The sequence below is a fragment of the Populus euphratica genome, unplaced genomic scaffold (assembly GCF_000495115.2).
Source record: "Populus euphratica unplaced genomic scaffold, PopEup_1.0 scaffold446.1, whole genome shotgun sequence".
In the NCBI taxonomy this organism is placed as follows: domain Eukaryota; kingdom Viridiplantae; phylum Streptophyta; class Magnoliopsida; order Malpighiales; family Salicaceae; genus Populus; species Populus euphratica.
This window is the reverse complement of record NW_011500330.1, coordinates 19,109-44,009: the sequence shown is the minus strand read 5'-3', so window position 1 is coordinate 44,009 and position 24,901 is coordinate 19,109. Positions and strand designations below refer to the sequence as shown.

The 24,901-nt window shown below is 28.5% G+C and overlaps 1 protein-coding gene across 1 annotated transcript; it reads right to left on the bottom strand.

The window, feature by feature from the left end:
* Window positions 1-5,806: 5,806 nt before the first annotated feature.
* Window positions 5,807-11,306, bottom strand: LOC105113706 (uncharacterized). The gene is made up of 4 exons (XM_011009999.1): window positions 10,913-11,306; window positions 10,087-10,482; window positions 6,867-7,281; window positions 5,807-6,369 (listed from the first exon to the last, which is right to left on the bottom strand). Exons 1-4 carry the CDS (start codon window positions 11,151-11,153, stop codon window positions 6,171-6,173), a joined length of 1,251 nt encoding a protein of 416 aa, XP_011008301.1. The 5' UTR covers window positions 11,154-11,306; the 3' UTR covers window positions 5,807-6,170.
* Window positions 11,307-24,901: the final 13,595 nt, after the last annotated feature.

The window sequence follows — 24,901 nt, the reverse complement described above, 5'->3', positions numbered from 1 at the left end:
TTTCTTCTTTTTATCCTTTGTAGGAATATGCCTTGGAATGCTTCACATGCTATATATGTTGGTTTAAGATGCTCTATATCCAATTGGTTGGTTACAAATTACCACTAAATTTAACAATTTTATTAACAAAAATTTCTATCGATATTTACACTAATAATCCATTTGTTATTATTTTATTGATGGGATCATGAACGAAAAATATCTTTCAGCAAAACACTCATCGATAATTTTTAATCTATCAATAAGTTTATCGTTAATAAATTTACAGATAGAACATGCAGGTCAAAAAAATTATTCGCTTCATTCTATCAGTAATTCCCTCAATACGATTTAGCATATCACCAACAGGAAAACCATATGTAATTCTATCATTGAGTTAATAGTTGCAGTGGTATTTATAGTAATTTTTTTTCAACTCTTTGGAATACAACGATGGACTAATTTTATCGGTGAGTTAACGATAGCATTGACATTTGTTGTAATTCTTTTCTAACTCTCTAGAATATCAAATATTTAAATATAAATTATCTTAATATTAATCAAATATTTATTATAAATTTAAATATTTGTACGTTCAAATACAATAAAAGTATAATAGAGGTGGCACTAGAGGAGGAGGAGACTAGTTGTCCCCGAGACTGTGGGCCAATAAGAGGGTGCATATATACCACTTATCTATGATCTCATCTCCATTAGCACCAGGCGAAGTTCTTCATAATTCACAAAGAGTTATTCATATTTTTCATTAAGATGGGCCGTACATTCTTGTACTCTTTGATCTAATAAGGCCGTGAACTCCAGAACTTGAGTTCATGAGACTAATTGCGAGTATCTGATAATTGAAACACTATAAGTTGTCCGCAAGTTCTCAATTGTAGTATTAAAGAGTTCATACATCCGATTTGTATCGAGTCTACTAGATATCATACCTCCAACCACAAATCCAGATCAATATTTGGGTGGGTTGAAGAATCATTTGCGTATCTTTCCTTAAATTGGTTATTATATATCTCCTGAAAATAAAAAATAAAATAATCAAATTCAAGTAAATAATAACTTAAGAAAAAATGGTTGAAAACTAACACACCACAAACTGTTGAGCTCAGTTATCCATAAACTATTGCATCTCTTTTTGGCGATCATCACTTCGCATATGCATTTCCACAAAAAATTCATTGAGCTTGGATCACATTCGAGAACCACATCCTTCAAGATAAAAAATATTGGCAGTTAAATATATTTATAAGAAATAAAATTTAAAAAATAGATGTAATTAAAAAAGATCTTGGCAGTTAAATATATTTATAAGAAATAAAATTAAAAAAATGGACTTAATTAAAAAAAATCTTACCATCCACTTCATATGCGAAAAAAATGTAATGAAGCCACTAGTGTGTGTGGTAACGAAACCGTGAATTTTTTGGCTCTAGTTCCCCGCACTGGACCATGAACATTGTGTGAAATGCACGTAATGAATGTATTCTGCCTATATAGTCTCTGAGATGTATGGCGGTTTAAAATTCTTCCACAGTACCATGTCATTTCAGCTTGGTAGATCGTTTTCTTTCGTATATTTTTTGGATTTGTTTTGTGTCTCATACAAAAAGTCATGCAACCTATATGGTACAAACAAATTATCATACAAAAAGTCATACAACCTATATGGTACAAACAAATTATCTACAAGTAAATGACAAATGAAATTTTAATAGTTGAAAAATAAATTATCTTGATTTTAATGTTACCTAGTTATGTTGCCGCGTGATTCTTCCAAACCCTTCTTGCAACATTATCACTAACTTTATCCCATTCAAATTTTCTTTTGCAGTAAAGATTTATAAAAAAAAAATTCAGTAATTTCAATAAAGTAAATGAATTAATATAAAAAAAATAAATTTAATACTAACTTTAAACCTTGAAAATCATGCATCAACATGTGGCTTTCATTTAGGATGTTTGGAAACTTGGCTCCATTAAAATAATAAAATTTTCATCGATGATTTAAATGTTAATGTTATTGTTTGGGCAGCCTCAATATTTGTAAACCTGAAATTAAATAAATTTAATGAAATATTATTTTTTTTCAAATATTATTAAACAAGTTATTGTGAAACCAAAACAAACTTACATTAAAAGGTCATCTTTCCACTACGCCTCATGCTTATAGGTGAATAGATCCCATTGTAAAGAGACCCCCCTCTATGTTGTGGCATCGCATTCAATGAAGCAATGTCGTGAGTCAATGCCTATACCTCAGGTGCCTCTTTTTCGTCAGCACCTAATGACTCATAGTCGTCGCTATCACTAATAGAAAAACTAGAAACGATCTTGTCCTCACGACATGCAATTGATTTTTTCCTGGGCATCTACACAACTTCACGAAAAAAATAAACAATTTCTATTATAAAAAAAAATCGGCAGCACCTCCCCTGAATAGGAAGCTACTTAAAATTGTTAATCTTGTAAATAGACAACATATATGTTACAAATTAGTTTATTTTATTCAATTTCTACCAATACTTTTAAATAATTCAATTTCATAGAAAATTCCCATTTTCTACATGATAATATTTTTAATCCTAAATTACAAGAATTTATTTTAAATGGAATATATACAATATAATAATTAAAATTAATCCTATACATTTAATTAAATATTAAAAACAAAAATTAACAAAGAAAATAACTAAAAATTAACCAAAAAAAATATTTCAATAACAACTACAATTCAACACAATTATTTCTAAGTGGTAATACTTGTGATCCTAAATTCACAAAAAAAAAAATCTAAATGGAATACAATACAAAATAATAATTAAATTTAATCATATACATTTAATTGAAATTGAACAATAAATTTGAAAATATAACTAAAATTCAACAAAATAATGAAAATTATTTCAATAACAACTAAAATTCATTACAACTATTAATTCATAAAATTATTAAGAGCAAACAATTGAATAAAAACAAAGACGAAAAAAAAGAAAAATAATGTAAAAACAAATAATGGATAAGGAATGAAATTTTTTTGCCTTAATGACATGTTTAATTTCAGAGTTAAACTGATTGTGATACAAAAAAAAAAACCAAAATAAACAAAAATACATCGTTAAAAAACCTAAAAAATATAAGAAAAATAAGAAGAAAATACTCAAAAAAAAATAACTCACAAATACATGTTAATTGCATTGAGAGGAAAAAAAAAAGGCTAGATTTCTAGCCTTGATGTTTGAGAGACAGAGGAGAGGAGAAGACCAAAGAGAATAAAAGAGAAGAATTGAGTTTTCAAGACAAGAGAAGAAGAGAGAACAAATTGAAGGACTGTTGTGCTTGTGTAGCTTGTATATTAGGTTTTACAGATGGAATTTCTAATAAATAATTAAATATTATTATTTTTAAATTTTTTATTAATGATTTTTTTCTTTAAAATCAAATTGAAATTTTTAATTCATATTAAATATTTCAAAAACCCCTCCAGTTTTGTAAATTCTCTCAATAATAGAGAACATAGTTAATGGTTAGAAATGCATTAATTACCAACATTTAAATTCTCTCAATAATAGAACATAGTCAATGGTTAGAAATGCATTAATTACCAACATGTTGAAATTCTTATTCCATCAGTGATTATGTTAGGAAACCTATAAAAAACATGTATCTCTGTCAATAAGTGAATTAATTGTTAGTACATTCCATCAGTAATTTCATCACAAAAAATAAAATCATTAATTAGAATCAATATTTTGAAAAAGATAATGGTTTTCAGCGCTTCTAGAATATATTGACAGACACAATCCATCAATATATCTGTATATAATGAACACAATGAACAATACTACAGAAAAGGGGAATAATTTTCATCGCCTTTAAAATATATTAACGGACATAACTTATCTATATACTAATTTGTAATAAATATTATAAACAGTTCTAATAGAAAGGAAACACTTTTAAGAATGAACTAAAATGCATTAAAATGTCATCATTGAACACCATAACAAACATGTCCAAATAGATTTGAAATACAATGTTTATCAAATCCATTAACATTACTAGAGCATTAGTCGGTCCAAATAGCATCACCAAAACTTTAATGCTTATAATAAGTTCTAAATACTGTCTTTTAGATGTTTTGCTCCGTTGTTCTTAATTGGTAGTATATTATCCCTAAGTCTATCTTTGAGAACATTTTTTCTCTTTTTAATTGATCAAACAAGTCATCTGTCTTTGATATTGGATACTTGCTTTTTACCATCATTTTATTTAACTGTCTGCTATCGATACAAAGTCTAAGGGTGTTGTCCTTCTTCTTTACAATAGTATCAATGCTCCCTGGAGTGAATTGTTCAAGCATACAAACCCTTACCAAATAATTTTTGTAGTTGAATCTTCAATTCATCTTATATGGTGATTGAGCTATGAGAGTGGTGCCGGGTAATATATTGATGGAAACCTCAACTTTTCTTTCTAGAGGTAATCACGGTAACTTCTCTGGAAACATCTCTAAAAATTCTTTTACTATTAAAAGTTTGGCAGCTCAATATTATCCCTCATGAAGTATATTATACAAGCATGATAAGTTTCGCACCCCTTTCCCATTAATTTCCTAGCAGTACCGAAATTATACAATCTAATATAATATGTCTCTCTTCCCTAAATATTACTCTTCTGTCACATGGTACTTGAAGAGTAACCATCTTTGCAAAACAATCCATTTGTTCATATATTTTCCCAACTAGTCCATACCCAATATTACATTGAAATCATGTAATTTCAATGGTATTAAGTCTACTCTCATATCAACCCTTTTTATACACATAATCAATATTTATTTATTCTAAAGAAATACTTATTGTAAATCCCTTTTCTACGTTACTAGGAGCTCTCCCAGGTGTCTTTATTATTATTTCATTTGCTACAATCGTGTGGCATAGGGGTCAATTAATGCATACACCATATGTGAATTTAATTGTAGCATACCTGCCACGATGTATGGGGTAGCTCTGGCATTCTCCCGGATCATATGAAATACCCTAGTCCTATCTTCATGAGTCCTGTGTCATCCCCGGTAGCCATTAGCTCTAAGACTAAGGTGGCCTGGTAGGTTTGTTCACAGTGACGAATTGCTACTGACTCTGTTTGTTGTCTCTGTTGTCGAGTGTAATCAACAGCTCTCCAAGGGCATTCTCTCTTTACATGTCCTCTCTCCATAATAATGGCATCACGACTCAAATAAAACATTCTCTCCACCTGTGCCTTTCTTGTCTACACACATAGCATCAAATTGGCGATACAGAACAATCTTCAGAGTGTCTCTGCTCATAGCAAGCACACTAAGGTACACATTAGTTTTCGGCTCCAAACTTCCTCCAGTAAAAACTAACCTAGCTATCCCCAGTCAATCTCCCAACTGTACACTGAAATGATTCCGCAGAAGATCCTTCCCGGCTAAAATTCCCCCGTCTTCTTAAACTAACTAAATTTACCTTACCTCCTTTAGTCTTATTTCATCATGGAGAAGAGTTGCAATGAATTGTCTAAATTCAGCTTTGGCGTCTAAGACAGCCTACCACAACAGAGACATTCTTATTCAAATTAAAATTAAGGTTACAAGAGAGAAGTAGATTTTGAAAGGAGGACAGGACCAATCAACATAACTCTCCTCTAATAACTTGTTTTGAAAGGATGCAAGATAACTGAACGTTTAAGAATATTTCATGAGAAATATGGAAGAACATCAGACGAGAATCATCACTTTTTAACAGAAGTGGAGTATAATTCCAAACCGTTTCTAGCAGCAAAGTAGCAAAATATAAATGTTGAAAGAGCATGCATGCGACATCGTCTATCCATTCATCTAATAGGATATTGCATCATGGACAACAACAAAATTTATTAACTCTGTTCAAAAAGTAACAAAAATCATAGAACCGCTGGCAATAAATTAAAAAGACAACTAAAATAACATTGGTGAATTTTCTCAGTAATATGGCTTTTTGTCAATTGGTGGAATCAATCAACAATTAACATGCGTGGGCATGTTTCCCCTAAATTTGTGGTGACCTGCAAGTAGCTCTTTGTAAAGTCATGCTCGTATGGATACCCAAGATTTGTTTTCCTAGCCCAAATTTCATTCCTGTATAAGCCAGGGGTTGGTAATTGAATTCTCAAGCAGAAATGGTATTAGCTCCTTGCCCCGTGATCTTGGAATGCAACCTCACCATGAAAGCTGGATTGGCTCTAAGTCTGTCCTTGCAATATGAAACTCGAGCTTCTTCTGCCAATTTGGTAGCTTTCCCAGCTTCTTCGATGAGTGCAAAGAGAGTCCTAAGGCAATCTTTTCTGTTTTCCTCTCGGTGTTCAAACCTGTAAAAGAGAAATCATTTATATTTTTTGAGTCACAAGGAGTGCATCCGGTGCATAGTTAATGAAAAAAGGAAGCAAAATCAGAAGTGAGCCTGCATCCACAGCCTTGAAAACACAAAAAAACAACCACATAATTAAATATAATTCTGGTTGTGTACATGATAACAGACCTCTCAGCGAGTGCACATATTTTCACAAAGTGGAAAGTTCTATACTATAGAACAGGGAGCTGGAAGATGGAAAGGAACAAGACTTTTAACACAGGCATATTAAGAACCTCAGGAGGAAAGGAAATTACATGAGAAAAAAGCTTAAAAATGTAAAGCCTCTCTCTGTTTTTTTCCCCCGAGATTGAAAGATTCAGGAAAAATAAGTCAAAGCAATATGCGAAAAAGCACTTGACAGAATACAAGGGACCCTATAAAATCTATATGTTGAAAATCTAGCAATCAATAAAACATAGAAAATCAAAATATGTAATTGTTTGCTGGCTTTACCTCTCACTGGTGATTGTAAGTTCATCTCTTCCAGGATGGTACCTTTTTCCAACCAGTTCCCTCAACCGTCTAAATTGAGGTTTTGAAAGCCCGAGTTCTTTGACAGTAACAGACATTTTCACTTTTCGGTTTTTGGGATGCCATGCATCACCACCTGGAGCAAAGACTACCCGTGTTTGCCACCTAATAATTGGCCCCACACCTGGTGGGTCATCTGAGTGCTTTTTCTTGTCTGGAACAGTAGCCTCATCAAGCTGTGATGGGCCTTCAGCTTCCATTTTCTTTACATATTCCATGACCAGCTCATCCTCAAATTTCTTGAACAGCTCGTAAGCTTCTTCAGCCTCAATCTCTCCTCTTTCGCACATATCCCCCAGTTCATTGAATTTCTTTTCCACCTTCTCTTTTATGTCATCTAATAAAAACAACAAGAATTCAAAGATAGCAACAGATGGCAGGAAAATTTGAACTGAGTAATTACAATATCGTGGATGTTTAGAAAAAAAATGCTGTAAACACCCACAGACATCAACCACCGAGATTTGGAAAAAGACACCATGACAATTACTAAATTATATAGCTCATATAGACATTGCAAATCTTTCAGCAGAGACAGCAACAGTTCAACAGGTAAAACTCCTAGCTTTCTTTATAGGCTTTTTTCCTAAAATATGATTGAAGTTGCAAATATTCACCACCATTTAAATTATAGCTAACATATGGTAGGGGAAGAGGGCTTGTAGTGGAAGTGGACTCTGGTAGTGGAGGAGATATGAGCTTGTTTGGCATTGCAAAAATGGTTGCTTTTTAAAGTGTTTTTCACTTGGAAATGCATCGAGATAACTTTTTTTAATTTTTTAAATTTATTTTTGACATTAGTACATCACAACGATCCAAAAACACTAAAAAAAATAATTTTACACAAAAAAATTCAAATTTTGGGCAAACAGCGTTTTGGCTGCAATGCCAAACACCCTCGTAGTAGATAGGATGGGTGGACCTCCATGAGTCTTCTGTGTTTGCAAGGGTGGGGAGTCAAGTTGATTGATTTGCAAATAGGTGGGTCTTCCAATTAGGGGAGCTGTAAAAGAGGGATCTTTCTTAATAGAAGGAGACTTTGAATAAATGGGAACTTGATTACACAATCCACCAACATCTGATCAGGGGGTTTTCTTAACCTATTTAGGGAAAACTTGCTTAGAAGGAGGAGGTTTGGATTTAATGTGCTTTTTCCATGCTGATGCAAGAAATTGCTATCAGTACACCATACTCTTACTCTGAATCACAAGAGTAAGGTATTTTCCAGAAAATAGATATATTTGTAGCAAAATAGTCCATATCAAAACCACATCATATGAAAGTGAGAATTTAATCATGCTTATAAAGTTGATCGATCATCAAAATGTGCAATAAAACTTTCACTCATTTCGTCCCATTGGCAAAATGGTCATGACACAAAGAAGGAGGTCCATAAATTTAAAAACTTTCATTAGTTTCCACTGTTGCTATTAAATCATAAGTCCAGATAGCATCCTCTTATTTCATCTCATTGGCAGCTGGTCACAACCCAAAGTACTGCTCCTATGCTCAGCAACAGTTGTAGCTGCTCATCGGAATGTAAAGTTTATGGTGTAACTCTCATGACAATACCATCCCAGCACAGAATTATATGAGGCTAGAGATATCATTCATATCAAAATAAAATTCTGGCTTCTTACAAATTTTCTGCAGGTATACTACAAATGTTCCAAAATAACTCAAATATACTAGTTTCAGCAACCAAGTAGAAGAAACTCAACAGAAAAACCATTAATAAAAAAATCCACCATAAGGTTATTGCAAATTTATAGCATGTACATGATAAATGTTCATTAACCCTGCTGAAAGTGTGTATCGCCTTTGTGTTAGTCCCTACATTCTTATATGACATTCAGAAAAAGTACTTCAATACATATTGTGAAATTCAAACACAGCAAAAGAAATGTTCCTGGAACAGAAGGCTAACATGTCTCATCAACTACAGGCTTGAGAAATCACAGATATTTTATTTTATTTTATTTTTTAATTTTGAGTTATCAAAGAAATAAACGATACTTTGAATTCTAGGTCACTTCTCCATTCCTCCCATTTGATGAAAGTCTAAATAGATTTTTGAGCTACACTATGGGATGAGAAAAAACACTCAGTAGTCGCAGAATGAAGGAAGATAACTCTAACTCTAATTGCTGAAGTCTTGGATCAGCTTTGGGGGAAGATTACAGAAGTAGATGGGCAAGGGCTCTGAAAGCAGGCAAAGGTGAAAAGGCTAGGGGAGCAAAAACAAGGAAACCCATTAAAAGAAAGAGCTCTTAACAGCATCAACCTGTAACCTTCCAACAATAGAGGTTTTTTAACAAAAAATGACAATCCAACAGCATCTAATCCTTTTTTTTTCCCAAAATATGTAGTAGATCCTCATTAGTTCTATTGTTCTGATAATTTTGTCCAATAGCAAATTTAGCAAACTCTAAGGAGCATTTTAGTTACTAAAAAATAGACTCAATATCTGTAGTGCTAGCAAAGGAAGATCCCAATCCCAAAACAGTCCAAATAATATGATTCCATAAGTTTTCATCAGATATTTCTCAACTCAACTTACCTAAGACCTGCTCTAAATGACTAAGTTGAGCTGAGCAGAGCAAAACAGATCCGCCCAAATGCTATTCTCATTTTTCTTCTTCCAAGGAAAGGATAATTATAATAAAAAACTTATTCACAGATACAGGTACATAACTTAACTAGTCCATAAGCAAACCAATGACTATTGCCAACAAATATGTCATCAGGTAATGTCCATGGCTATTGATTGTATCGATTAACTTATGATTGCACAAGCATGATTAACAAATAATAGCAGCATGGAACCATAAGCAGTTGCAAATTAATGCATAAAGTACTTAAAAGATTGTAGGTATAACAATTCTTAGTAATAATTTTGAAACACTAAGAATCCAATTTCAAAATTCTAATCAATTAAACAGAGAGAAATTATGATCTAATCTAGAAAGCATCATGCAACTGATGACAATTGAAAACCCAAAAAGAAACAATACAATGGTTGCAGTTTGCTGCACATAATAAAACAAATAAATTACTACCAGAATGAAATAACAAACAAACTCCATAACAAAATTCACAAGATGTAGAAAAAAGAAAGAAGCAAATTGTAAAACCATCATACCTGGAAGAAGCTTATCCCAGCTAAGCATGTCCTCCAGAATTTCTTCACACTCCTTTGTATCCTTTATAAATCCATGGTCCATCGCCTCCTTTACCATCTCATCCCACTTCTTGTCATCCATATTGAAGTATTGATCCTGCATCATTTTCTTCACCACATATTCTTTAGCATCACACAAATCATTGAGCTCCTTATCAGTCTCGTACAGTTCATCGAAATCCGATTGAAACTCTTCAGCATCCACATCACTCAATGGCTTCATACGAAGTTCTTCCATCAACTCATCATCAGTCTCCTCATGCTTCCGCGATAACTTTCTCTGTAAAACTGCTTCCATTATTGAAGGCAGCACTTCCCCGTCGCCCTTGAAGTACTTATCCATCATCTCTCTAAGCTCTGCCATAAAGAAACCAGCCAAGTAAATAACATATAACTGAATGAACATAACAAAAAACAAAAATCTGATCTTGAAAAAAATTCACTAATTCATATATCTCCCAACAATTTATCAAAATCACGCAGAATCATTATGATTTATCTCTAAGAGCCCCCAATTAGGATGCTATGTTATCCCATCATTCACACATTAACAAGCAAACAAAAAAAAAACTTTTGATTTCTGAGAAAACATGGGTAAGGAATCTAAATTATTCTACAAAATCTGAATTTTTTTAAACTGAGGTCCCTAACTAATTCAAAACCAAAAAAAAACCCAAAACACCAATACAAGAACAAAAACTTCCATTTTCCATTCATTTTCTCAGTAACCAAGCGCCCAAACAGACGACAACAAAATTCACTATAAAATCATTTTTTTTGCGTTTACCTTTATTACTCACATCCTTAACTTCATCAGGATCATCTTTCTTTTTCAGTTCCGCTAGAGCTGAAGATTCAGGGAGTGGGTCAGGAGGGGTATTGTTGGACGAGTCGGAGTAGAACCTGAGTCTGGGGTGTGTTGAAGCAGGGAGGGAGGGGTTGGGGATTGTGGGGTTGGGGTGAGGAGAAGACTGAAGGAGATGACGAGTGTAGAGAGTGACATTTCTTGGTAGAAATCTTCTCATCATTTTTCCTTCTTCTCTTCTTGCTTTAGGGTTTTAGATTTCAGGGTTTCTCATCTCAGTTGTTATTAGTTTACTGCAGCCACAACCCTACACTGTCTGCGGCTCTGCGACCAGCTTGGCTTCGCCTATTCCATATTCCCTTTCCTCTTCTTTTTTTCCCCTAAGATATTTTAAAATAGTCAATGAATAATATTTATATTTATTTAATAAAAGAGAAAAAAACATTCAAATCTATTAAAAATAATAAAGATATCAATTTTATTAATAATCTCTCTTGAGTAACATAAAATTTGTAGTCAACATGTTAAAAAATATATTAAAAGATATGTTGATATATACAGTAATTAGTAACTTTTTTTATTTTATTAATATTAATATTTAGGTTAACTTGTGTATATTTTAATTAATTTTACATATTTTAAAGTTAATATTCATATAAATTTTTAATAGTTCTGAAAAGATTTAAATTTATAAATTAAATTTAAAATTTAACTAATTAAACTATTTTTTAAAATTTAATGCTAATTAATAATTAGTAATATTTTATATTAATATCTTTTGTATTAATATGTATTAACATCATATCAATAAATATAAATGTTAAGATGAAAGTATACCTTTATTCCGTATCGTAATATTGGAGGTTTGTGGTATTCGGTGATGTTTTTTTCATTTATTTTTTTCAAATAAAATTTATTATTTATGTTAATTTAGTTTTAATATACAAAAATTGCCTTAAAGATAGCTAACTGTTAGAACAAAACTAAGAACTGTGTTTTCGTTAAAAAATTATATTATTATAAATTTTATATTATAATGGTGACAACTATATAATTATTTAAAAAAATTGCTTGGATCTTTTCTTTTTACTTAACATATTTTTTACTTTACATTTAATTTACTTATCACCGTTTGTTTTGTTGTTATCTTTATTATTTTTTAGTTTTTGTAGTTCTTTTCTTTTTATATTTTTTTAAAAAAAAATATTATTTTTTATTCTTTATACTTGGAATAAGTATCACTCTATATTTAGTCTATTTATACTATTTTTTTTATCTTATCTTCATTTTTTTGTAAATTTTTTTTCTTTACACTTTTAAAAAAAAATTATTATACAAAGAATAAAATAAAATGATATTTTAATAAAGCAATTGTAATATAATTTTATTTTTCTATTATATTAAAAATAAACTTAAGATCTTACATGTTTTAACACACATTATCTTTACTTTATTTTATTATGAATAAACATTGATTTTTTTATTTATAATTATATTTTTTATTCAATGTTAAAAAATATTTTGTAACACTTATACCTTTTTATTTTTATTTTTATGTGTTAGAAAAAAATTATTTGATGTATAATAAAATAAATTAAATAGATGTATTAATATTTTTTTGGTATTTATTATCATAAATGATTCTCTATTTATACATAGGTTTCTTAATTTATTATCAAGATTTTTTTAATAAAAAACATTAAAAAAGCTTGTGTAAAAAAATTTAAACAGCTTTGAATCGCGGGTCAGTGCAAATTTATTATGAATCCATCGGATTAGCATTTACATTTTTCTTCTATCAAGGTCACCTCTACCTTTAGATGTTCCATCATCATTATTAACAAAACTTAAAAGAGATGAAATATTATATATAACTAATCCTCTCCTAAAAGTAAATTCAATTATAGTATTTTATTTAATTTAATTGATAAATAAATTAAATTTATATATTTAAAAAAGTAGAATTCAATTCATTTTATTTTTTTATATTACCCTCTTCACATTCATCTTATTTATTTAAAAAAAATTTTTAAAAAGATATGAGTATTTTAAGAAAGTTAGTTTTAACATTAATTTCTTTTCTTAGCGTAGTAGATAAGAGGGGTTGGCCTTTGATTTATTTTTGTACCATTTTTAGAGATTGAACTCATTTGGAATTCTATTCTTGATATTTAAAATAGTTCAAACTTGTGATTTCATTAAAACTTCTGAATTAAATTTAATTGAGAGATTCCAAATAAAAAACTTAAAAAAATAATATAAAAAAATTTCATAACAACTTATTAATCCCAAAACACTTCAAAAATCAACTAAATTAAAAAATTTTGAATGAAACCTATTTAGCTTGTTTAGGCATGTTTATATAAAAAAAAAAAAATCATTGCCGTCAAACGGGATTTGTTGAATGAAATCAAAAATGGAAAATTTTATAGTTGAAAAATTGTCATTTTCTAACTTTCTCTTCTTTTATTATTTTCAAGCAACTTTGTTTCTCATCTCTCATATTTAAGGATTAAAATGTTAAAAAAATAAGCTTTTAAACTAAAACTAAAATTGAAAAAATTAAAAGGACTGCAAAGTAAAAAAAAAATAGATGAATTATTCATAATTGTTTTTAGCAAATTTGAAATTTCCATAGAATATCTCTTTGTTTTGGTCTTTCATTTTCAAAAATTTTATTTTCTTAATAATTTTTAATAAATTGGACATTAATTTATACATAGAAGGTTGTACTTAAAACATTTTAAGGGATGAAAATAAAACTGAATTAGTTTACTATGGATAGCTACAATATTTTGTTTATGTGTTTTAGTATATTTTACTAGTTATGTAACTTGCATCATGCCACAAGTCAAATATTTTTATTCTCTATAAAAAAAATTATATATACAGATCTTTTCAACGCATTTCTATAGTTTAAAAAATTTAAATTCACATAAAAAAAAATTATACATACATGTAATCAAATAAATCAAGAACTATGTATGTTAATAAATAAATAAAATGTCATTAACAATACCTAAAAATAAAACTTAAAAAAATTAAGAGATAAATTTAAATTAAGATATTTAATTTTAAAAAACAAGACAAATAAAGTTCATTAAAAATAAGACAAATAAAGTTCATTCATATAAAAAAAACCTCTTTAAATTAAAATGCATTAAAAAAAATAATTGATATTTTAAAGTGGCTCATTAAACAAAATGAAAGAGAGAATATGTACCAATATAAATATAAATTAAAAGAATTTAGAGAAAAAACTATATATAAAATAACAAAAGTATTTATGGGCCAAGCAGGTTAGGTGTTATTGGGTCTAGCCATCCCACATGGTCTATTTTGTTGGGGTATGCGCAACTTTTTTTTATTCAGCTGAAAATGTTTTTGAAAAAAAAATCAAGCAACACGTCTTCTGATTTGCTTATATTATAATAGTTGAAAAATCAAGTTTAAGTGTTTTTTAATTCAAAACTTATTTTTTTAATCCAATTTTAATTTAAAACATTTATAAAACACCTCATAAATTGTGATAAATCTATCTATGATTTCAAAAACCCGTCTAAATCAACCCAAAACTAAAAATCAACTTGAACTCATATCTGTTTTTTCATGAACTTTAAATGTAAAAAATAGTTAATATGAATTTTCCTCGTCAAATGGAACTATTTAACATAAATATCATCTGTTTTTCTGGTTTATATAAGTGGCAATTATATGTTTTTCTTTCTATCATTGAAATTCAGTGACCCCTCTCTTTCTTCTCTCTCCTTCCTTCTTTCTTCTTTCTCAACTAGGGACTAAGAAAAAAATAAAAATGAATTTTCATATTAAAATTAAATATGAGAAATATTGAGACATTGAAATTATATAATTATACATTAGTTTTTAAATTTTAAGATCAAAGTATACCTTTTATAAAATATATGGTACACCACTCATGTTTAATATTTTTTCATTTTGGTTTCCCTTTTTTTAATCTCACATCTTTTATATTTATACTTGATAATTTTTTAAATATTGAATTCCAGATAAAAATGAATAAATTGAGTAAAATATTTTACTTGTTAGGTCAAAGATTTCAACAATTGAAAACAAAGAAAATTTCATGGAATCATGAATGAACCTCGTTAAAAATATTTCTTTTCAACTATCATTAATTTTGTACAGCTGCAAGAAAATGATTGAGACTATGATAAGGCAAACCTTAATTTGTTAGGTGTATTGATGTTGCGGTTATACATGGTTCTCAGAGGGTGTTTGAATAGGAAGTAGCTTTTGTTTTTTAGAGGAAAAAGCATGTTTTTATAGCTTTTAGAGGTGTGTTGTGTGCTTAAAAGGTATTGTACCTTTGACAAAAAGCCACCACACCTCCAAGCCAAACACACCCTCAATCCAACAAGCCAGCTTGCTAATTAATTGCTCTTTGACCAGTTTTTTCAAAGAGAAAGAACCTCAACGCAACCCAAAAGATACCATCTGCACCATTTCTTATATAGGAACCAAGCATCGAACACGAGTGCTCGTAGTTATTGTTTTGTTTGATTTTATATTTTAAAAATATTTTAAATTTTAAATTTTTTATTTTTTATTTTAGATTAAAATTTTTTTATAATTTTTCAATTATTTTAATTCGTTGATATCAAAAATAATTTTAAAAAAATAAAAAAAAATATTTTAATATATTTATATAAAAAAAAGCATTTTAAAAAACAATAAAAACCATATTTAACTATATGTCTGCATCTAAACATGTAAGCTTTTTATTATCTCTACTCTTTTCTTTTCTTTTTATCTTTATTGAACACATACATGATGCAAGAAAGATTTTTATTATTATTATTAGATAAGCAATGCCCTGTTCATTTATTATAAAATAGATTTTTACCAAAAAAATAAATTATTAGAAAGTGATTATTTTTTATATTTTATAGTGTTATGATAGTAGTTTGACTTTTTTTCCTTATAAAAAAGAATTTGTAATCACTCATTGAGATTTTTCTTTTACTTGATAGGTTATCTTAAATCAATTAACATCTATTCAGGTAAAATGATTAATGAACAATTATTTTTAACTTTATTATTCAAGTTATTATAACATAATTTTGAATTTTTAAAAATAAATAAAATGAAAAAAATAAATAAAAAATAATTTGAGATTTGGGTCAAAACAATACAAATTATAAATTTAAGTACGAATAAGGATGAAATTATAAAGTTGGAAGTCAATTTGGCCAAAAATTAGAAGAATTGATAAATTTAGAAACTTAATTAAATTTTGAATTAATTTAATTAATACAATCAAGGGCTTAATTGAAGAAATATCAAAGTTCAGGGTTGATTTTGGTCAAAATTACAAGAAATTAAAGTTCAAGGACAGAAATTAATAGGCGTTGAGGCTACAAAGGGGTTAATTAATTTTTTCAAGGATAATTTTGAAAGAAATAAATGTTTGAGGAGTCATTTAAGGACTGAATTGGTTAAATTTAAAACCAAGAACTGTTTTTTTGAAACCAAGAACTATTTCTGTAAATGACGTATGAATCTAATGGTCCAATTGCATTAATCCATGGGCGAAATTAAAAAAAAAAAAAAAGAAGAAGAAGAAGAAGAAGATTTCCAAGAATAAGAGCCCAATTGTTAAAAATCAAAACTTCATGGGATAAATTAAAAATAGTCATTTCAGTAGGAAAAAAATGATGTCGTTTCTAAATCAATTATCCATCCTCTTCTTCCTCATCCTAGAGAAGACCGATTCAATCAAAATTACACTAAGTCTGATCCAAAACATGGATCACATTTATCTTCAACCAAACCTGTTAATATCCTCATTTTCTCTTGCCCACACGGTGCTTCTCCAATGCAAGGATGGGTTGTCTCCAATTAAAGACTGGATTGGTTAAATTTAAAATTTAAAATTATTTTATAAATGATGCATAAATTCAGGGTCCAATTGCATTAATACAAGGGTGAAATAAAAAAAAAAAAAAAGAAGAAGAAGAAGAAGATTTCCAAGAATAAGAGCCCGATTGCTAAATGTTAGAACTTTAGTAGACAAATTGAAGATAGTCATTTCAATTGAAAAAAAAATATCGTCATTATAAACCAACTATTCATCCCCTTCTTCTTCATCCTAAGGAAGACCGGCTTAACCAAAACTGCACCAAATCTGATCCAAAATATGGATAAGATTTATCTTCTACCAAATCTGCTAGTGGCCTCATTTTCTTTCACCTACACGGTGCTTCTCCAGTGCAAGGATATGTCATCTCCAACAGTTATGCAATGGTAGAAGTGTTGGTGCTCTGTTTTCTTTAAACACAAATGAACGAGTCATGCTTATTCTCACTCCCAAGATCGTTATCATAGGCGAGGGAAGACAAATCACCAGGGAATTCTCTCGCCCTATAAAAACCAGAGAAAAGCCATATCCAAGAGAGACAGAAAAAAAATAGAAAAGAACACAAAAGAAAATCGGAGAGCCAAAAAAGGCAGAGCATGAAAAAGACAAGAACAAGAGAACCAAATAGCACAACAAAGAGGAAACCAGAATCAGAAAAGCAAACTTTAACCTTTCTTTATAATTCAAGCAACAAACATCCCATACAAATAAGCTTCTCTTCCCCCTTATCTTTGCAATTTTAATTACCTTGCAAGCATGCATGAATAAATTCATGCATGTCTACTTCTATAACCAGCTTGGTAAGATAGACCAATAACTAGGCTAAGTAGGATGGATCAAGCCCAACCCGTAAGGCTAGGCTAGATTCAGCCTAAAAAAACAAGAAGTAGAAGAATTGTTGAGACCGGGTTGGGCCTAGGTTTCGAGCCCAACCAACCCATTTTCTTTGAGCTAAGGATGTGTTTGGAAAAACATACCCTTATACCCCTTTTTTTTCTTTTTTTTACTATTTTTTATTTTGATATATAGCCAAACAAGCACTTTAAGATATCATAATATTTTGAAAAAAAATTAAAGGACCCTTTTGGATTTATTTATGGGTCCCTCATATTTTTTTATGACTTTATTTAGTATTGATTTTTAAACTTTTATTATAAAATGTGAATCTAGTATGCAATACATACCTGTATGTTTTTCTGTAAAAAGTAATAAAAATATGTATTTTGCTTTTAATTCATATTTTAATGGTTTATTCAATGACGTTAAAGTCTAGAATATTTATATTTACTAACATAGAAATAAGAAATACCCTCAATATTCACTAACATTAGAGTTAAGAATATTGACAATAAGATGGAGAATTATTTTGAATTCCTAATATTCACTAACACCAAAGTCAGCAATACAATACTCTTTTGTTACGTGATATTTATCAATGCCAAAGTTAAAAGTATTCATAGTTAAATATTTACTGACACTAGAATCAAGAATATTATAAGAAGACCTAAAAAACAAAATAAAACAAACCCTTAATAATTTAAGACAAAACCAACAATGTAGTCTACTTGAGGTAGGATGTTTAAGGAGTGATACTATCTTTTTTTCACGTAACAAAGTTTGTATCATAGAATATAAGTGAACCAGTTAGAGTTTCTAGTGACCATAATACTAGGTGGCGACTCTTTAAACCAGATCTTTTTCATCTCTAAGAACAAGATATCAGATATATGTTTTTTTTTTTTTAGAAACTTGTAAGGTCCTTGCGATGTCGGGTGCGACACAAGTAATTTTTTTTACTTTTTTTTTCAAACAAAAAAATGCATTTTTTTTTTAGAAACTTGTAAGGTCCTTGCAATGTCGGGTGTGACACAAGAATTTTTTTTACTTTTTTTTTCAAACAAAAAAATGCAAAATCACATTAATTTGGTTCTATTAAATTCTAAAAGTAATTTAGTAGGTTTTTTTTAAATTATTTATAGATATAACAATCTTAATTTATCCATTATATGTTGTTTATCCATTAAAATAATAATTGACTATCACATCAATAAGATATTAATTAATTATATATGGAAGATAAGTTATTATCTAATCGAGTTTTAAAGCTATAATATTAATTATTTTTATTTTTGTGCTGGCCTAGGTCAATGGTAAACCTAACCCATAACCGGGTTGACCTTTAAGATGGATTTTAAATCTATGATAATAATTTTTTTTATCTTTATATTGACTTTCATTACTGGTCAACTTGAACTATGACCCGAGCCTCACATTTGGTCAACCTTTAAGTTAAATTTTAAAAATATAATAATAACCACTTTTATTCTTATGATGATCGGGATCAATAGTCAACCCGATACATGACTCAGGCTTTGCCTTAGATTGACTCCTATTGGGTTTTAAAACTATAATAATAATTGTTTTAATTTTTATATTGATCTGAATCAACCTAAATTAATCATTTTATAGAGAATTGGACAACCTTGTTTTACTCTTTTTAATGAAACAAAAATTTCTCTATTAGAACAACTTTGGACATGATAAAAATTAATTTTTGTACTATTCAAAGGTGTAGCAAACAACTTCATAAAAAAACTATATTGTTCTGTCCATTTTTGTCAAGTATACTAACCACTACCTAATTGTCATTACTAGATGAGTTCTTACATTCTGTTATGGACAATTTTATAGTTCTTTTAGCAATTAGTTTGTCAACAATGGCTAACCACAAAAAATTAACTCGAAAAAACCTGGAAACGAATGTTATGAAGGCAAAGAAATCAATACAACATGTAACCATTGCAACATAAAGTTAAAAGAAATAGAATGTGCACTATTATACCCCATTTTTTACCTTTAAAGTTTCAAAAAAAAAATGTTGTTTTTAGAAAAAAACTTAATAAAAATCTTTTAAAAAAATTTCAAAAATAAAATACAATATGGATTGTAATCAAGTGAGAATGTAATTAAAGGGTTGAAGGATCAAAATGAAATAAGTACTGGAATTTAGGAATCCTATTGATTCAATCAAGGATATAATTTAAAAAAATTTAAAATTTAGAGTCAACATGATAAAAAATGCACAAATTAAAAATTCAAGGATTGAAGTATAATAGATATTAATATTACAGGACTACTTTGAATGTCAACAAGGGCTTAATTGAAAGAAATATTGGAAAATTAGTCAAAATTCATAAAAAATAAATAAATTAAAATTGAGAGGATACTGATTTAAAAAACAAAGCAAAGGATAAAAAGAAAGTTAGACTTAAATAAAACAACAGAGAGTTTGAAATAAATGAAATAATGCACAACACCATGGAAAATATATATTAATAACACCTAATATGACAATGTTTTAAAAAGGGTGCATGATTTCTTCTTTCCTAACATGAATTCAGCCTATAATTTCTCTATTTTTTTTACAAGTTTTTAGTGAACTTTGTATGACCATTTCTTTCTCTCACATGGACATTAAATGCCAAGAGATTAGTCATCCTTTTCCCCTATATATATACTTTATTTTTAGTTAAAGATTCACTTCATTGCCTCCATGTAGTGGCAGAAAACACATGCCAAAACATCCAAGAAAAAAATTTGATGGCTAAGATTAATTCAAGAAGATTAACAAACGGGTTTGTTTCACCTAGAAAGGTTATAAGACCTTTTTTATTGTCGATGAATAAAGTTGTATAGTGAGAAAATGGGAGGAAGAAGTCTAAAGATGGTAGGAACTTTAAGCATTTTGTTTAAATAGTAGAAATGAGCGAGGAGAGGAAGAAAGAAAGAGAGAAAAGAAATAAAATGAGAGAAAAACTATACTAAAATCATTAAAATCCAAATATAATAAAGAGATAAAGCTTATTTTTTAGGGTTAGAAACTAATTCACTTCAAACCACAAAGTATAGAGAGGATAAAGTAGTAAGAGAGGAATGAAATAAAAGAAAAAAAAGCACAAACCAAAAAAAAGAAGAAACCCTAGTCTAGAAAGAAGGAATCACAAAAAACCCCTCATGACTATTAACCAACCTCTAGAGCACCTCCCCACTTTACTGAAATCACTCTTGAGATAAATCACAACTTTTTTTTTTATAGGGTTTCTATGCACAATGTCATAAACAATTTTTTAATTAAAAAAAAATATGAACATAAAAGATAGTGTTTTTAGGCTTTAGTTGAATATTAGATTGCTCCACTACAAAAATTATGAAAAATATAGATTTAATTATGTGTTTTGGTTTCTTGAAAAACAAAATGCATGGCAATAAAAATGATGTTTTTATTTTCTTAGTTGGGTTTAATTTAGATAGTGTCTTTTATCATAAAAACAAAATGAAAAAAGAAAAAGAAAAAAGGAGAAGGCTAAATGTATGTTTAGTTTTCCTTTAGAAAAATGCAAGGATGGAAACTTAAAGTTTGAGTTTTCAAGGCTTAACTATTTTAATTTAGGTTTTGCATGCTTTTTATTTTAAAATATAAAAAAATAGGTTACATATGCGATTTTTATTTGAAAGCAAGTGTACCAAAGAAAAATCAAAACTTTGTGTTTTAGGTTTACTTGTAATCTGGATTTGGAATAATAAAAATTAAGGTTAAGAAATTTTATTTTTTTTTACTTGTTTGGATGATGCATGTATAAAAAATACGAGACTTGAGATCTTTTATATTTTGGATTAAATTATCTTGATTTTTTATACTTATACTTGATATACTTGTATAGTTATTCTATTTTCATTCTAGTGTCCTAATTTTTGAAGAAAAAAGAACAAAAAAATATTTATCATATTAGATGTTTTCGTATTGAATTTTTATAACTTGTTTAAAAAACACATTGAGATTTGACCCATATTATAAAAATATTATTATAAGTTGATATTCCAATTTTTTTTTAAAAAAACCTAAGATTAGTCTAATATGGTGTTTTAGAATAGTCTTATTTGTTGTCAAAATCTAATATTCTTTATTTAATAAATCAAAGTACTTTTTTAATTAGCAAAATCTTCTCTTTTTAGGGATTAATATCAATCTTTTCATAAAAATTCTAATTTCTATGAAATATCCTATGTTTAGATATTAATGTCAAAATTTTCATTAGAAGTTCTTATTTTTAGGGATCAAAGTTAAATTTTTTGTTAAAACTTATATTTCAATGAAATCTTCTATTTTTAGGATTAATGTCAGTTTTTTTGTAAAATTTTTTATTTTAATGAAATATTTTTTTTTCCAAGGATTACCACCAAAGTTTCTCAGAAAAATCTCAAATTAATGAAATCTTTTATTTTTAAAGATTAACATTAAATTTCTTTCGACAAGTTTTCAACACCCTTTTTACAAAATATATATAATACAAGCTTAGAGAATAGAGATATATTGTTGATAGCATGCATAGGATAAATTTAGAAAAATATACAACAAGTGTAACTTTTTATTTTAAAAATTGCAATAAAGATGGTGTCTATATTTCTTTAAATACAACTAATGATGTCTATATTTCTTTAAATGCAACTAACTCAATACTCAAATATAATATACAAAACCAATGTTTATTTTAGTATTATTAATTTTCTTTAATTATTTGGTAAAAAAATTATTTATTTTTATTTTCATCTTTTTAACTTCCTCTATTCTTGTGTTCATCAGGGTGACATGTGCGCGTTTATTAGTTTGAGATTGTGGTAGTAATTGCGGTTCAAAGTATTTTTGACTTAAAAATATATTAAAATGATATTTTTTATTTTTTAAAAAAATTATTTTTGAAATAAGCATATCAAAACAATTCAAAAATATTAAAAAAATTAATTTTTAATAAAATAATTAAGTTATTTAAAAATACAAGTTAAACTACATTTCCAAACAATTTCTTAAACTGATCAGCCTCCTACAGCAGAGACAAAAAGATTTTGATGTAAGATTCAAAATGTACAAGAATGGAGAAAAGACATTAATCCAGCACATGGACACAAAAAAAAAAAAAGGACAAAAAACCAACTCCAACCCTTCAGAATGGACAGAAAGTGTTAAAAAAGATAAAGAACACCACCCCAAGCTAGAGAAATAAACCAAACCCAACGCTAGGTTCCCTAGGCAACACGCAAAGGCGAAATTCAACACATCAACCTAGTCCATGCAAAAAGCTAATGACTTTCAGGCTCATCCATAAATTTTTTTTTTTTTATTTACGTGGGGTGTCCGGGCCAGCTTACGCGCACCACGACTAATCCTCACGACTCACTGAACATCCTGCAAGCTCAGTAAGCAGGTAAGGCACCGCGGGGGTGACAGACATGCATGATGAGGTTCGAACCCAGGTGCGAAGGAAAGGGATAAACCCCTCCCACCGCTAGGCCAGAACCTCACTTGCAATTTATTTATTTAGTTGTTGCGCTTGCAAATTTTTTCCATGAATCATACATAGTTATTCGTCCAAGGTTCTCAGGTTTATCAAGTTGTTAACAAAAACAACATAAAAAAACATCTTAAGACAGTCCTCGTAAAAAATATAACTCTGGCTAACAAAAAAAAAGATTAAACATTAGTAAAAAAAATTCAATATCAAAGCTAAACAAAAATAAAAAAACCCACAAAATTAGCAGAACAACCCATGCAAAACCCTTTAACAAGCCTGCAAAATGGGCCACCAACAGGAAACACAGCATGCAAGGGTGTGTTTGTTTTAGAAGTAGCCATGTGGCTGTGATTTGAAAAAAAAAAAAATTTAGTTATAATTAAGTGAATTTAAATATGTGTATATAATAAAAACTGTGATTAAAGTTTACTTGTAATAAAAATATATATAAAATATTTAGATAAATATTTTTAATTTTTTTATTATGAATATTTATGAAATTCAGTTAAAAATATATACAAACTGTTGTACAATACCTTTATTTTAAACTTAATTTTTTTAGTAAATCTTGCAATATAAAACTCAATTATTTTAAAACTCAAACATATTATTGAGTTTAATTAACCATTAATATAAAAACTATTAAAAAACAAACACAGTTTAATAACTTGAGCAGAAAAAAAATAATCAAGGCGCCTATCTAGTTCCAAAACTCGGAAAAATAGGTTAGTCCACCATCATCATAATGAAAAACAGAAGTAAAAAACAAAAATACCGTACTGTCCTTCATCTCTAACAAGGGTAAGAACCCCTTTCTCCCCCGTCAACACTCCTTAATTAACACTAAACCTGACACCGACCAAAGAAAGCCTAGTTAATAATGGCAACATCGTAAAAACATAAAGATAAAACCCAAGACAAAAACAAAACCCCTGACCCTATGTTCCGGTGAAGATTAAAGGTAAGTAAAATAAATTAAAAAAAAATTGATTAAATTAAAAAAATTATAAAAAAATAATTGAAAAAACTAAATTATAAAAAACTAATTAAAATTTTTAAAAAACTAATCAATTTAATTTGATTTTATAAGTCTTAAATTGAAAAAACCAAATTAAATCAAGTTGAATCTAAATAAAATAAAAATCGAGTCAACATCAAGTGAAACTAAAAAATTAAACTAAATTGATTTGAATAGTTTTTTATTCTAAAAAATTAAATTGAATTAAAATATATTTATTTGAATCAATTTTAGTTTAATTTATTTTAATTTTAATTTAATTATTTTTTTATAAAAACTAAATTGAATAAAAAATAATCAGCTCAGTAAAAATAAAATAGAGAAAGAAGTTGTTTCGTTGATTTGGAGAGGAAAGAGAGCACAACATAGGGTTCTGGTTGCCATTTCGTAGAGAGAGGAGAGGACAGAAAGGGAAAACAACTATGTAGTGTGTACGCAGTAAAAATGCCATCTATTTTAGTTTTTTTTTGTTATTTTAATTCTAATATATCTAATATGGGAAAGATTAGGGGTTGCTTATAAAAAGAAAAACTATAATTTTCGGTTCAATTTTTTTATTCAAAGAAGGTTTTTTGGTTTTTCAGATTTTTATTAAGTTTAAAAAACATTTTTTTTAGGTTTTTCTTTGCAAGTTTTATGAACAAGAAGAAAAACTAAAATGATGGATAATACAAAATTTTTCTTTCATATAATATAAAACACTAAAA

What these genes read in the sequence shown, in the direction of transcription:
- LOC105113706 (XM_011009999.1), bottom strand. Translation starts at nt 11,153, where the DNA reads ATGATGAGAAGATTTCTACCAAGAAATGTCACTCTCTACACTCGTCAT. An exon ending in TAAGGATGTGAGTAATAAAG is followed by an intron (nt 10,483 to 10,912) that starts GTAAACGCAAAA and finishes TCTTTATGGCAG; the next exon opens with AGCTTAGAGAGATGATGGAT. An exon ending in CTGGGATAAGCTTCTTCCAG is followed by an intron (nt 7,282 to 10,086) that starts GTATGATGGTTT and finishes TGTTTTTATTAG; the next exon opens with ATGACATAAAAGAGAAGGTG.